Source organism: Hyla sarda, chromosome 1 (assembly GCF_029499605.1).
Source record: "Hyla sarda isolate aHylSar1 chromosome 1, aHylSar1.hap1, whole genome shotgun sequence".
NCBI classification, from domain to species: Eukaryota; Metazoa; Chordata; class Amphibia; order Anura; family Hylidae; genus Hyla; species Hyla sarda.
The window spans coordinates 93867170-93882435 of NC_079189.1; the positions used below are offsets into that span (position 1 = coordinate 93867170).

Sequence of the window (15266 nt, forward strand, 5' to 3'; positions counted from 1 at the left end):
GCCGATCGTGGCGATGTGCGGTATTAACCCTTTAGAAGCGGCGGTCAAAGCTGACCGCCGCTTCTAATGCGATAGTGAAAGTGACCCGGCTGCTCAGTCGGGCCGTTCGGGACCACCGCGGTGAAATCGCGGCATCCCGAACAGCTGACAGGACACCGTGAGGGCCCTTACCTGCCTCCTCGGTGTCCGATTGGCGAATGACTGCTCCGTGCCTGAGATCCAGACAGGAGCAGTCAAGCGCCGATAACACTGATCACAGGCGTGTTAATACACGCCTGTGATCTGTGTAAAAGATCAGTGTGTGCAGTGTTATAGGTCCGTATGGGACCTATAACACTGCAAAAAAAATGTAAAAAAAAAGTGTTAATAAAGGTCATTTAACCCCTTCCCTAATAAAAGTTTGAATCACCCCCCTTTTCCCATAAAAAAAATAAAACAGTGTAAAAAAATAAAAATAAACATATGTGGTATCGCCGCATGCGTAAATGTCCGGACTATAAAAATATATCATTAATTAAACCGTATGGTCAATAGCGTACGCGCCCAAAAATTCCAAAGTCAAAAAAAGCGCATTTTTGGTCACTTTTTATACCATTAAAAAATGAATAAAAAGTGATCAAAAAGTCTGATCAAAACAAAAATCATACCGATAAAAACTTCAGATCACGACGCAAAAAATAAGTCCTCATACCGCCCTGTACGTGGAAAAAATAAAAAGTTATAGGGGTCAGAAGATTACATTTTTAAACGTGTAAATTTTCCTGCATGTAGTTATGATTTTTTCCAGAAGTACGACAAAATCAAACCTATATAAGTAGGGTATCATTTTAACCGTATGGACCTACAGAATAATGATAAGGTGTAATTTTTACCGAAATATGCACTGCGTAGAAACGGAAGCCCCCAAAATTTACAAAATGGCATTTTTTCTTCGATTTTGTCGCACAATTATTTTTTTTTTCCATTTTGCCGTGCATTTTGGGGTAAAATGACTAATGTCACTGCAAAGTAGAATTGGTGACGCAAAAAATAAGCCATAATATGGATTGTTAGGTGGAAAATTGAAAGGGTTATGATTTTTAAAAGGTAAGGAGGAAAAAACGAAAGTGCAAAAACGGAAAAACCCTGAGTCCTTAAGGGGTTAAGTACTGGAAGGATTAAGATTTTTTTACTAGAAGTAATTTACAAATATGTTTAACTTTCTTGCACCAGTTGATTTGAAAACATTTGTTTTCCACTTGTTTCCACCGGAGTTCCCCTATAAAATCAAGGCAAAATACATAGCAAAAATGACCACTTTCACCAGGACATATTTATAGTCTATCAGAATGTCCACAAATCTTTACACTTCAAAAACCAATGGTCATGGGTTGTGCTAGAATAACAGAACCACTGTATATACTGTAGATCTGCAAAATGCTTTACCAGTGTAATTTTGGTGCTTAAAGGGGTATTCCAGGAAAAAAAAAAATTTTATATTGACTGGCTCCTGAAAGTTAAACAGATTTGTAAATTACTTCTATTAAAAAATCTTAATCCTTCCAATAATTATCAGCTGCTGAAGTTGAGTTGTTCTTTTCTGTCTGGCAACATTGCTCTCTGCTGACATCTCTGCTTGTCTCGGGAACTGCACAGAGAAGAAGAGGTTTGCTATGGGGATTTGCTTCTACTCTGGACGGTTCCCCAGACAGGTGTCATCAGAGAGGACTTAGACAGAAAAGAACAACTCAAATTCAGCAGATCATAAGTACTGAAAGGATTAAGATTTTTTAATAGAAGTAATTTATAAATCTGTTTAACTTTCTGGAGCCAGTTGAGATATATATATATATATATATATATATATATATATATATATATATATATATATATAGTGTTTTTTTCCTGGATAACCCCTTTAAGTTAGGCTAATGTGGATTGCAGTAGGCAGTGCCAATGTTTGGTTCACACATAATAGTTCAGAGGGTACATGCATCATCGATACAAAAATAACAGTTGGGTATGACTCTGTACTTACCAAGAAGGGTCTAGAAAGAAATGTTAGTTACTAGCAATAGAAACATAACACTTGTGTTAGTTTAACTAACAGAGCCATTTCTTAATACATTGTTATCATGCAGCATAAGACATTTCACCATACACACATTTCATTTATCAAAACCTACTACCAACATGGCGCAGTCATATGATGCCACCTTATGAAGTCAGAGTAATGCAGTGAAGAATTATAGTACAGTCAAATTTAGGTTTGGTATATGTTAGTAGAGCCCTTCCATCCCAAATTTATTGTGCTGGCTAGATTTAGTGAAAAAGAATTAAATGTTTTATTTATTACTTTTTTATGGCTCAGATTGGGGTCCTTGGTTCCAGTGAAGCGAATCTTAAAGGGGTACTCCCATGGAAAACTTTTTTTTTTATCAACTGGTGCCAGAAAGTTAAACAGATTTGCAAATTACTTCTATTAAAAAATCTTAAACCTTCCAGTACTTATTAGCTGCTGAATACTACAGAGGAAATGGTTTTCTTTTTGGAACACAGAGCTCTCTGCTGACATAATGACCACAGTGCTCTCTGCTGACATCTCTGTCCATTTTAAGAACTGTCCAGAGTAGGAGAAAATCCCCATAGCAAACATATGCTGCTCTGGACAGTTCCTAAAATGGACAGAGATGTCAGCAGAGAGCACTGTGCTCGTGATGTCAGCAGAGAGCTCTGTGTTCCAAAAAGAAAACCATTTCCTCTGTAGTATACAGACCCTAAAAAGTACTGGAAAGATTAAGATTTTTTAATAGAAGTGATTTACAAATCTGTTTAACTTTCTGGCACCAGTTGATTTAAAAAAAAAAAAAGAAAAAAAAGTTTTCCACGGGAGAACCCCTTTAAAGGCCATTCTCTTTTCAGAAAGTTACATTCCACTATCTACAGGATAAGAAATAACTAGTGATTTGTAAATTCCTGGACAGTCTATAAAAATAGGGCACCATTTAGCAAAAAAAAAAAAAAATTGATGCGTCCATGAATGTTTTTGGGGATGATAGGGCTTGGTATTGTGTTTTTACTTAAAGGGGTACTCCGGTGCTTAGACATCTTATCCCCTATCCAAAGGATAGGGGATAAGATGCCTGATCGAAGGAGTCCCGCCGCTGGGGACCCCCATGATCATGCACGCGGCACCCCGTTTGTAATCAGTCCCCGGAGCGTGTTCGCTCCGGGACTGATTACCGGCAACTACAGGGCGGGCGGCGTGTGACGTCACACTCCGCCCCCGTGTGATGTCACGCTCTGCCCCTCAATGCAAGCCTACGGGAGGGGGCATGATAGCTGTCACACCCCCTCCCATAGACTTGCATTGAGGGGCAGAGCGTGACATCACACGGGGGCGGAGGCGTGACGTCACACACCGCCCGCCCTGTAGTCGCCGGTAATCAGTCCCGGAGCGAACCTGCTCCGGGGACTGATTACAAACGGGGTGCTGCGTGCATGATCACGGGGGTCCCCAGTGGCAGGACTCCCTCGATCAGGCATCTTATCCCCTATCCTTTGGATAGGGGATAAGATGTCTAAGCACCGGAGTACCCCTTTAACATCATTTAACATATAGCATTCAAATCAGTACACTTTTTGTCCATAAAAAATATTGTCTGTCCGTAATTTTGGGATAAGTTGTCCAGAAAAAAGTGTAAAAAAAATCCCTCCCCATTGAACTAACACAAATAACAAATAGCTCAGGCTATAATGGCAGTAAGATCTACTCAATACTATGCTATGGTATACAATCTTGTAACATTCATGGGTAGACACTATATTGCCCTGTAGCGTATTAGGGAATTTAATCAATATCAGTTCCATAATATAATGTTATTATCAGAGTTGCTCATCTCAGCTCTTAGCTGTGAGGATGTAGGGTCTTTGTGTTTGCCCTAAAGGTCCAACTACAGAATGCAGCCTGTTTTCCGTCAGTGGAGTTGCAGACATGATTGTAAAACAGTCTGAATTGTGCAGGAGCCCATGGGGAAATTGAAATTATAGGAATGTTATTTTCATAAAATTTATGATCATAATAATTATAATAATAATAACCGTCATCATCATCATAAAAAACTTTTGTGGGTGAACTTTTCATATTTAGGCTTTGATCACAAAGCAATTTTTTGCGGAATGTCCGGCCGTAAAATTTCCGGAACAACATGTGGGCACTAGGACTGCTCAATAGATGGCAATGCATTTCTGAGCAGATTCCAAAGAAAGGACTGACATGTCAGTTCTTTCAGCGAAGACCGGATTTCCATCTGATTCCCTTTGGAAATTCTGTCATGTGAACATGGCCTTAGGGAGACAATTAAAATGGCCGACATTATTCCCAACATCTCCTATTTATAGTCGGTGGCATCACTGAGGTGCAGACTTTTGTCCACAAGGTCTCTGATCAATATTCCTAAGTATACAGTTCCCAATCAATAAACAGATAACATTCTCATGAATATTAAAGGAGTTGCATAAGATGAGAAATAGGCTCAGCTGCAATACCAGACACAGCCTATGCACAAGGGTGGCACACTTTCTGGGGACAAAACAGATTCCCTTTTTCTAATATCACACAACCCCTTTACTTCAGCAGACATAATAGATACCAGGCTAATGACATGTATGTGGCATGTCTTCTTTACGAGAAAAAGTTAACTATCACATTGTCATGCCATACTACATAAAGGTAAATATATATATATATATATATATATATATATATATATATATATATAAAAATAAATAAATAAAACATGAGATGGCTTTATTCCCAGAGGGATGAATAAAATACCTTGTTAAAATGGTTTCTCTCACTGGGGCATGATGGAGGGCTGCTGTTGTTATGCCATCCAGCCTCCTGTAAGATATCAGGGGTCTGATGTCTGGTCTGTCGTGAAACAACAAAGTAAACCCCTTCCTCGCTGGCCTGTGTGATGAAAGACAGATGTCAATGCTGTTTTGCTGCTCCAGACAGCAACATGCTCCCAAAAATTATGATGTAGCTAGAAACTAGTTGAAAGTCTTCTATTCTTGATTCATCAACACATACAAGGAAAGGGGTTAACACAGCAATGATCATGGGCTCAAGGATTCAAGTCTTAAGGGAAAAAAGACATTGCCATGGCAACTAGTAATCATTAAGGCTAATTGGGAACATCGTAGGATTAACGCTTGTCTTCCTTTCCATTTTAGGACTCTTTAAGATCAAGTGGACTGTGCTGATCACTGAAGTAAACTCAATCCATATATTTTGCAGTGTTCCCCGATATGGTATGATGGACATCTGTTCTGTACATTTCTCTCGGTCAGACATACTACAGATCAGAGCAAAACTCTAACCTTAAGTTGACCTATTAACAAAAATGTTAAATGTGACCTTCAGAAAAGTCTCTTATTTTGCTTACCTGCATTGCAAATATAAACTAACCCCCCTTTGGTCTGAAGAATAACATGCTGACACTGGCAAAAGTTTACAATTATTTATATAGTAAAATGTAGGGGCTCTAGACAATTGGCTTCATAAAAGCTGGGTTAATACCATCAAAAATGTTTCCATATGGGAACAACACATTGGGATGAGGTAGACATTGAAGAAGATCTATGGTCAGTCTTAAAAATGTCATTTAAAAAAAAAAATGTATATTCTCAAGTGTCCTGATTCCAATGATGTTTTTACTTCGGTGGATTCGGCTAACTGCCTAAAGGGTATGGTGGCCTTCCCGAAAGACGTTGTCGGTGGAGAGAAGGGTCGGGCATGTTGGAGTTAGTGTTTTGAGAGACATAAGCCACCAAAGCTGTCTGTGAAAGGCTTAAACTTCCCCTCCCCATAAAGGACACATGAATGCTTGGCCGTGCCAAACGTCCATGTGGATGGGGAGGTCAGGAGAGATAGCTGATCAGCTGACATCTTTTATCTTGTATGGCCACCTTTAAAGTCTGCATATGAATTAGGACAAAGTTGGCTGAACTTCAGTTCTCAGAAAGATAAGCTGCCAGAGAAGTCTGGCAACAGCTTACCACCCTCTCTCTCCATTCAAAACACTTGAACACTTGGCTGAACCAAACGTTCATGAATGGAGGGATCGGGAGAGACAGCTGTCAGCTAAAATAACATTGTTAAACCTGGCTTTATGATCAATAACAACTGGGAACATTGTGAGAACATTCCTTTAAGATCATTCCTAGACAAAAGACCTGTCTTGAACAAAAGATCTTTGGTCCGATTATCTGTAAAAAAATGTTTTAAAAATAGATGACTCTTATATAGACAATGATTTGTCATCAGTCACCTAAAATCACGTTAATTGTCACCATGTGAACAATCATTTTGGTTAAAAACAGCTGTTTTCATCAATGTTACGCTAATGTGTATTGGGACCAAAATACTGATATTATTTGTTTTACTTGGAATTGACCATTAAAACTAGAAATGCCTAACTAAAAAGAAGGCCAAAGTTAGGAGGCTGAATTCTGATTTTAATGATTTTATTTACCCTCATTTGTATTTATGAACTTTTTCATATACTTGCAAGAGCAAGGCAGTAGACCAAGGGTTAACACAATGGATTCTATGAAGGATCTAATTGCACTTATGCAAGCATACTCTGCACTGATATGATGGAGCATATATTACAGTATTTAGTTGCCATGACAACATATACTGTAAGTGCCCCATTCCTGTAGTGAATCTACATCAAGGTAAACATGCTTCCACATTTATTAGTAAGCAAAACAAATCATGATAGCCAAAACCACAGCAAAAAGCAAACATAGATCTTTAATTCATGTGCTCGGCAGAATTTGTGTAGCATGTTTAAAGGGGTACTCCGGCCCTAAGACATCTTATAAGATGCCTAATCGCGGAGGACGCGCCGCTGGGGCCCCCCGCTATCTTTCATGCAGCACCCCCCTATCATCAGCCTCCAGAGCAAATATCGCTGATGAATCACGATCACGGGGCCGGAGTAACGTGAGGTCACTGCTCCGCACCCGTGAAATGTCACGCTCCACCCCCTCCCATAGGCTTGCATTGAGGGGGGCAGAGCGTCATGTCACATGGGGACAGAGCCGTGACGTCACGATACTCCGGCCCCGTGATCGTGATTCATCAGACCCGGAGCAATGTTCGCTCCGTAGGCTGATGGTAGGAGGGTGCTGCATGAAAGATAGCGGGGGTCCCCAGCAGAGGGGACCCCCGCGACTAGGCATCTTATCCCCTATCCTTTGGATAGGGGGATAAGATGTCTTAGGGCCGGAGTACCCCTTTAAGGAATCTAGTCAAAATAGCACAAATACATTGTAGATAAACAAACAAGCATATAGGAGTTTATTACATCTCTGTGTATTTAATTTAAATCTTACATGGTCACTAACTTTTTAACAAACTTTCCATATTGTATTAGTTGAACATTGGGAACATAAAACATTTAGATTGCAATAAATGGAACCAATGAATACCACCATGATCATGAAGTGGACTTACTACAAACAACAGAAGTTAAATAAAGACTTAGTATCCCCATACAAAGTCAACTAAACAAATGCTTAAAGCACAACTGTCATGTAATCTGGGTGCAATAACCTGCACGCAGCCTTTGTACTGTGTGCAGGTGGTGTATATAGCAATGTTTTTACCTAATATTTGCAGGCTTTCATGACCCCAAAAAATGCTTTTGATCAAAGCCACTGACGGTCGGATAGGCATAGCGTGGGGTGCGCAATGCCCCGCCTCCACCACGCCCCCCCCTGTGTGATTGACACACAGGTCCCAGCGCATGCACCCTTCAGCTCATCTAATGTGTGTTCCCCCAGCGAGCGCTCACTCCTGCCGCCATCTTCCTCCTCAGTGCTTCTGCGCAGTGCTAGGTGCAGAGAGCGCGCTTTCTCTCTGCCCCTAGTATCGGGAACTGTCCTGCTTGCGCGTGCGTCTCCACCAGAGAGAAGAAAGAAGATAACAGGCACGAGTATAATAACCAGCCAAAAAAGGTGTGCTGAAGGGCGCATGCGCTGGGACCTGTGTGTCAATCACACAGCGGTCCCAGCGCTGACATACAGGGGGTGGGCGTGGCGGTGGCAGTGGAGGGGCATCGCTTACCTCACGCCACGCCTATCCGACCGTCAGTGGCTTTGATCAAAAGCATTTTTTGGGGTCATGAAAGCCTGCAAATATTAGGTAAAAACATTGCTATACACACCAACTGCACACAGTACAAAGGCTGTGTCCAGGTTATTGCACCCAAATTTCATGACAGTCGCGCTTTAAAACATTGCTGTCATAAAATAAAGAAATGTTAAAAGTTGCTTAGGACTGGTAAAGATTGGGGAGGATCTAGGTTTTCAGACACCCACCAATTGCTACATGAAGCTGGTTTACCTCTGAGTGTTTCACTCCCCAGCTTGTTGCTCTGCCAGAATCGTTGTATAAGATGTATGCCGTATACTATAATAGCCCATTTTAAGGACACGTGTTTTGAGTTTGGCTCTGGGCTTTTACCGGCTCTGTCTAAAGATCGGAGGGGGTCTAAACACCTTGACCCCGACCAATCAAAACTTGTGTATCATGTGATTGTTTTTTTTTTTTTTTTTTTTATGACAGTAATGCATTAAACACACATGCAAATAGACACCACACTCACATAAAATAGGTATAACAACTATGACAGCAAAAAGAACATCTGTCTATATTCATTATATCTTATCAATAAGAACAACAATTAAGCATGGGGAAAAAAAGGAAAATAGGTGAAGTGGAAGGAAAAGTAAAAAGAATGAAAAAAAATTAGAGGTAGGAATATGAAAAATGGAGGAGGAGAAGAAACTGGGAAAGTAAAAAATAAAGATAAAGAATGGAGAAACAAAGAATCAGAGGACAAAAAAGATGAAGAAGGAGGAAAAGAAAATGAAGAAGACAATACAAAAGATTTTTGATGGACCAAGATTCTGGAAAAGTAAGATGAAGTAGGACAACTCCAAAATAATAGTAATGTCAAGAAATGTGCTCGTAATATAAAGATAATGGGGGAGATTTATCAAAACCTGTGCAGAGGAAGAGTGGTGCAGTTGCCCATAGCAACCAATCAGATTGCTTCTTTCATTTTCCACAGGCCTCTAAAGAGGCCTGTGGAAAATGAAAGAAGCAATCTGATTGGTTGCTATGGGCAACTACACCACTCTTCCTCTGCACAGGTTTTGATAAATCTCCCCCAATATTTCTATCCACTTCCAGAAACTCTGCACCAAATTGGAGCACTTTAGAAACCTGGAGGGTTTGGATATACAAACCTAAATATACAAGCCATTAGCTTGATGTCCCTACCGTATAAGTGATAACCCGATGGGGACTGTTGTGAAATGTACTCTATTTCTATGGCAAACTATAAAAGTCTTATGCCTACTAGTCGACACTTTACAATCGCTGGGACATAATCAGCCACATCTGACTAGAGTGTGCCCAGTCCATACACTAATGCACTCTGGCATAAGCAAAGTGATGTGAATGTAAGCAATCTATCATGAGCTGACCCCAAAAGTTCAGACAAACAAGCAAATTCAAAGGCAATCTGTGTCTCAGCCCAGTGGCGAACTTTAAAGGTGCACTGCTCCATAGCAGAGTTTATATTTTTAGTCATTTTTTTTCAAAGTCTAACCTATAATTTAAGATGTCTCTTGAGGACTCCAGTGAGAGAACCCCAGCCCCTGAGCCAAAAAACAAACTAAATTTTAATAAGTTTAGTCTGTCTTGAAAGAGTTCAATTTCATCTTATCCAATTTCAGAAATTAAATGTTTTGTCAAGAAAGAAAACCAAACTGCTGTTCAGTGAAGTGAAATACTAACAGAAGAAATGGTTCAGTGGCAAATTACTTTGCATGGATGACTAGTCTTTAAAAAGATTTTTTCGTGGACATACCGTATTTCTATTCTGTTATTGAAGATTTTTTTTTTACCACAAAATATAAATATATTACTACAGAAGTGTAGCATCAGTGTGGTGGTCTATATTCAAAATAAGACATCGAAAAAGGTGGAGTCTACAATATGGGTGGGAAGATATATGTCATCAAGAAAACAGTAGCCACTACTTGCTACAGTGTAGAAACCATACTGTAGCAGTTAATGTACAGTGTGCTAAGGGATATACAATGTGATTGAAAAGGATGGCGCAAAACGATAGCCTCGGCATTCGCAAGTGAGACAACATGACACAGATATATTAACATGAAAATACGCAAAATCCAAGTTTTACCTATTCACAAAAAATGTTGAAAGTAAATTCCATTGGTGACACGGCAGATGTCTAAGTGGTAATCCAGTTCTGATCAGACGCATATTCTCGGAAATGGACTCGGGTGATGTGTTCTCTCAGGTGGGGCAAACATACGTTGTCCAACTCTACCTTAATGTTGGATTGGCTGCACCAGAAACAATGATTTTCCAATATTGGACTACTGCCTAGACATCTGCTGTGTCACCAATGGAAATGACTTTGAACATTTTTTATGTATAGTATGGGAAATTAGCTTTATAGAATGGCGCCAAATGGCAGTTAGAGATAGGGGCATAAAAGTAACATTTCAACAGGTCTTTTCTTGTCTTTTTTTTTTTCAGTAACAAAACAAAATACAGCATAAACACAAAAATAAATCCTGCTTATCCAGCGCTTACAAGTTGTCTTTTCACCTAGTTTTAAAAGCCCAGTAATGAGCTGTCTTCAGAACCTGTCTTGATCTGGACTAGACTGAAAACCTAGAGCAGCCCAATGAGTGACACTACCAAACTTGCCTTTTATCCTATAAAAATCCAGGCCCGATAAAAGGACTAACCAAAGTCCTTAGCAAGCTAAGTTTTGTCAAGGATTTTACTATTTATGGATCTCCATATCTCATGCAGTTTTCCCTCGATGAGATATGTGCTTCATGAAACCTGGTCTCCACATACAACAGGTACCTTGGGGGAATATAGCGACCTCTGTTGACCATTCAGGTCACATTTTAATTTTTATTGGAGTATGATTCTAACGTATACACAGGGGGAAGACACAATGAATGATCCTTCATCGGGCCTCAGGCCGGAGAAAGCACTAGTCTGTGCGAAACGGCTGCCGTCATCTCTTTGGTACACCCCGCTTTGTATTGCGTCTCTCCCCTGTATATTCGTGAGTATGATGCTCCATTAAAGAAGAAAATTGGCTGGCATTGGTGAGTACCACTATTTATTTCCCATGTGGATCCATTATCTCAATTTCTGAGTGATTTGTAATTTTTGTCTGGACTATGGCTTAAATAAAAATAAAATAAAATGATGTATTAAATAAATCAGCTAATGCTTATCCTGTTGTCACAAGCCTTGTATGATTGACTATGGGGACACCATCAGAAGTGATTAATGTGTCCATTATGTGTCTGCTATTACTGAGGCTGCACAGGCGATCCACAGTGATGGGGAACTCTAACCTATCGGTGATTAAGAGCTGCTGTGACTTAACTGCAAGGAGACGTTTCATGTTACATATCTCCTGCCAGACTCTCATCTAGTAAAAATACATAATGCTTCAAGGAAATCATCAAGTTGTAATTCAATATGTAAGGAGCGGCTGGAGATTTCCAGAGCACCTGGTTGATCAAAATGACAGCCCATGCTTCTTATGGAAGACGACAAAAGGTAAAAGGGTGGAAATCGGTCTTATGTTAGAGTAGAAATAAAACAGCATTTGTTTTTCTTCACAAGTAATGGGAAATATGTTTCGAGTGTGTAAAGAAGTATTCATAGCATGGGGAAGTTTGAAAGTAACTTTATTCAGTACATTGGTTATTATGCATCACACTGTGTTATAGAAAACGACTTCCCATGGTAACGGCTAACATGACAATTAGAAGCAATATGTCGCTATGTGAAATTGCGAAATATTAATGTGACATAAGGTCGGGTATAATTATACGGTAAATTATAATTTGCTGAAATTAAATCTATTTTTTACTTCAGTTTCTATTTCATAATGGTTCATAGGGGAGCAATAAGAAAATTGGGCACATGGAGGTGGTGTCTGAATCATGTACTTAGATACTAGTAAGGAGGCTTTTATTAAGTTATTCTAATCACAGGCATAGTATACTGTATTGTGGAGACGAGGTATATCAGCATTATCTTATTTATTTTATATGGCTTTTCTTGGGTAATATATTCTGTCACTCTGTACCGATTGCAATCACGGAGATTAGCCCGATCCCCAATGATGCTCTATTTCCGCATCTCAGATATACATGTAAAATACATAAAACAACTGTAACATAAACTTAGAATAACTAAAAAAATTTTTAATAATCTTGGGTAACCTCTTTGTATACTTAAAGGGGTACTCCGGTGGAAAACTTTTTTTTTTTTTTTTTTAAATCAACTGGTGCCAGAAAGTTAAACAGATTTGTAAATTACGTCTATTAAAAAAATCTTAATCCTTCCAGTACTTATTAGAAGCTGAATGCTACAGAGGAAAATCTTTTCATTTTGAAACACAGAGCTCTCTGCTGACATCATGACCACAGTGCTCTCTGCTGACATCTCTGTCCATTTTATGGACTGTCTAGAGTAGGAGAAAATCCCCATAGAAAACATATGCTGCTCTGGACAGTTCCCAAAATGGACAGAGATGTCAGCAGAGAGCACTGTGGTCATGATGTCAGCAGAGAGCACTGTGTTCCAAAAAGAAAAGAATTTCCTCTGTAGTATTCAGCAGCTAATAAGTGCTGGAAGGATTAAGATTTTTGAATAGAAGTAATTTACAAATCTGTTTAACTTTCTGGCACCAGTTGATTAAAAACAAAAAATGTTTTCCACCGGAGTACCCCTTTAAGTAACATGGGCAGACACAGGCTCTGCTGTTCATCATAGCCAGATATAGCAAGAACCTTGCAATAAGGAGCTTGTAAGAAACAATATATCATAATCAACAAAATGCTATAAATACTGCAGTCACAGTCCTAAGGTCATGACATTTAGAATGCCTACAGTGGTCAGTGCCCAGATATCTGGGCTACTTCATGCCCTTAACTGTTTGCTTTAATGGGGCTTCAGGGAAACAGGATAAGTTTACACACCACATAAAAGGGAACTGCCCTTTATGAATTCATTATAAATTCTGCATATGTTACATGTAGATTTATTTACTGGTTTTGGTCAGAATTCAGACTTATATTTCACTGTAGCATTTCCACGACAGATACGGAATGATATGGATTTCAGAATCCGTAGCTGATTCTTTATGCTGTGATGCAATTGGGTTTTTTAAAGCCCCATTTGATATTGTTGTATTGTAGTTTGATTGCAGAATGAAGTATGAAGTGTGCAAGTTCACTGACTACCGTATTTTTCGTCATATAAGACGCTCCGGCATATAAGACGCCGGCATATATATACTAGAAAATATGTGATGGCGGCGACGGAGAGCGAGGATACCGGGCAGCTGAGACGTTCCAGAGCGGCGGGGAGTAATACTAACGTGTCCCCGCCGCTCCGGACCCGTCACCGCTCGTCACCACTGCCCTGGATGTCGCCCTCCATCGCTGTCGCCGCGTTCCCGGGGTGTCCCTGTCGGTCTGGAACGTCTCAGCTGCCCGGTATCCTCACTCTCCGTCGCCGCCATCATGTCGCTACGCACGCCGCACCTATTGGATGACGGGACGGCGTGCGCGACGACGTGATGACGACGAAGGAGAGCGCCGGCCATGCAGGGGATCCCGGCACGGAGAAGACACCGAGGAGGCAGGTAAGGTCCTTCCCGGTGTCCTGTAAGCTGTTCGGGATGCCGCGATTTCACCGCGACGGTCCCGAACAGCCCGACTGAACCGGGATTAGTGTTATTTTTGCTTTAGACGCAGCGGTCAGTTTTGATCGCCGCGTCTGAAGGGTTAATACAGGGCATCACCGCGATCGGTGATGTCCTGTATTAGCCGTGGGTTCCGGCCGTTGATGGCCACAGGGACAGCCGCGATAGGACAGGTATTTGCCATATAAGATGCACCAACAGCGGAAGAAAAAAGTGCGTCTTATACGGCGAAAAATACGGTAAATATGAAATTGTACGGCAGTAAAAGTCCTTTTTCTGTCCATTTATGGCTTGAAAAATCTCTATTTTACATACCTTTTTGGGGGTATTTTCATCCCAAAAAACAGCAGGTTTGCAATTTGCCTAATAGCATTTATTGTAGAAAAGAAGAAAAAAAACTGACAATAAAATTTATGAAAAAATAATTCAAAGCATGCCAGAACAGCTATAAAATGACAACCACAAGGATTTGTGCTAGAGACGGAAAACCATCTTTATGCTTATACTGTGCAGGAGAATACATTTTGGGAAAAATTACCAAATAGCAGAAAAACAGCTGTAATGAGAGTGCACATCGGAGGGGAATTTATCATTATGTTTGAAAGGATTTTTTTCGTCTTTTTTTGACGCAATGGTTTGGCGCAGTTATCTTCTATGGCAAGAGTGTGTGAATTTCTAAAGCTATATGGTTGTGTTTGGTGAGGAATTTTGCTTCTGTGCACAGGTATCATTTATACAGGTAACAAACTGAGATTTGGAACACTCCACCGCTAGACATCCTATTCTCTATCCAAAGGACCCCCCATGATCTACGGGCAGCACCCAGCCTTCTGAACGTTTTTGTTCAGAACGCTGAGCGGCTGTGGTCGTGACGTCACGCCACGCCCCCTTCATTCATGTCTATGGGAGGAGCGTGACTAGGGGCTAAGATGTCCAGGGGCAGAGTACCCCTTTAAGTGCTCCTAATTTTAGTTTGTTACCCATAGAAAAGACATCTGGGAGACAGAAATCTTGCTGATTGATAGGGGATCAAATACTTATTTCAAATCAATTCATAACTTATTTGAAAGGCTGATGATTACTTTGCCAGTGGTCAAATGTACAAAATCAGCAGGGGGTCAAATACATTTTTCCTTCACTATAGATCCCTAATCACTACATAAAAGCAATGTAAAAAATGAAGAGCTGCATATATTAGTCCACTTAGGTTAATAAAAAGCAAACAATAATGCAGACAGAGCCTCAATTGTGTTTTATTCTGCTAATGCTATAACTATAGCCTGGGATCCATGCACCGTGCTGTATCATGAATTAGCATACAAAACATGGCACGCTCTTTATGCAATCTGGATGTTAGTCACGGTTCTGTGTACAGCTCCATGTCTTTGAATAGCTATGATTAATTGCTTAGTTGTTCAAGGGCTC

General features: G+C 40.2%; 1 protein-coding gene across 2 annotated transcripts in view; it reads right to left on the reverse strand.

The window, feature by feature from the left end:
* LNX1 (ligand of numb-protein X 1) overlaps window positions 1–15266 on the reverse strand; it is a 161973-nt gene that overhangs the window by 59761 nt on the left and 86946 nt on the right. The window contains exon 6 of one of the 2 annotated variants that reach the window (XM_056558060.1): window positions 4817–4951. The exons of the other annotated variant lie outside the window; for it this stretch is intronic. Within the exon in view, the coding sequence (XP_056414035.1) occupies window positions 4817–4951 (135 nt within the window). The remainder of the gene's footprint in view (window positions 1–4816; window positions 4952–15266) is intronic. 2 annotated transcript variants of the gene reach the window in all.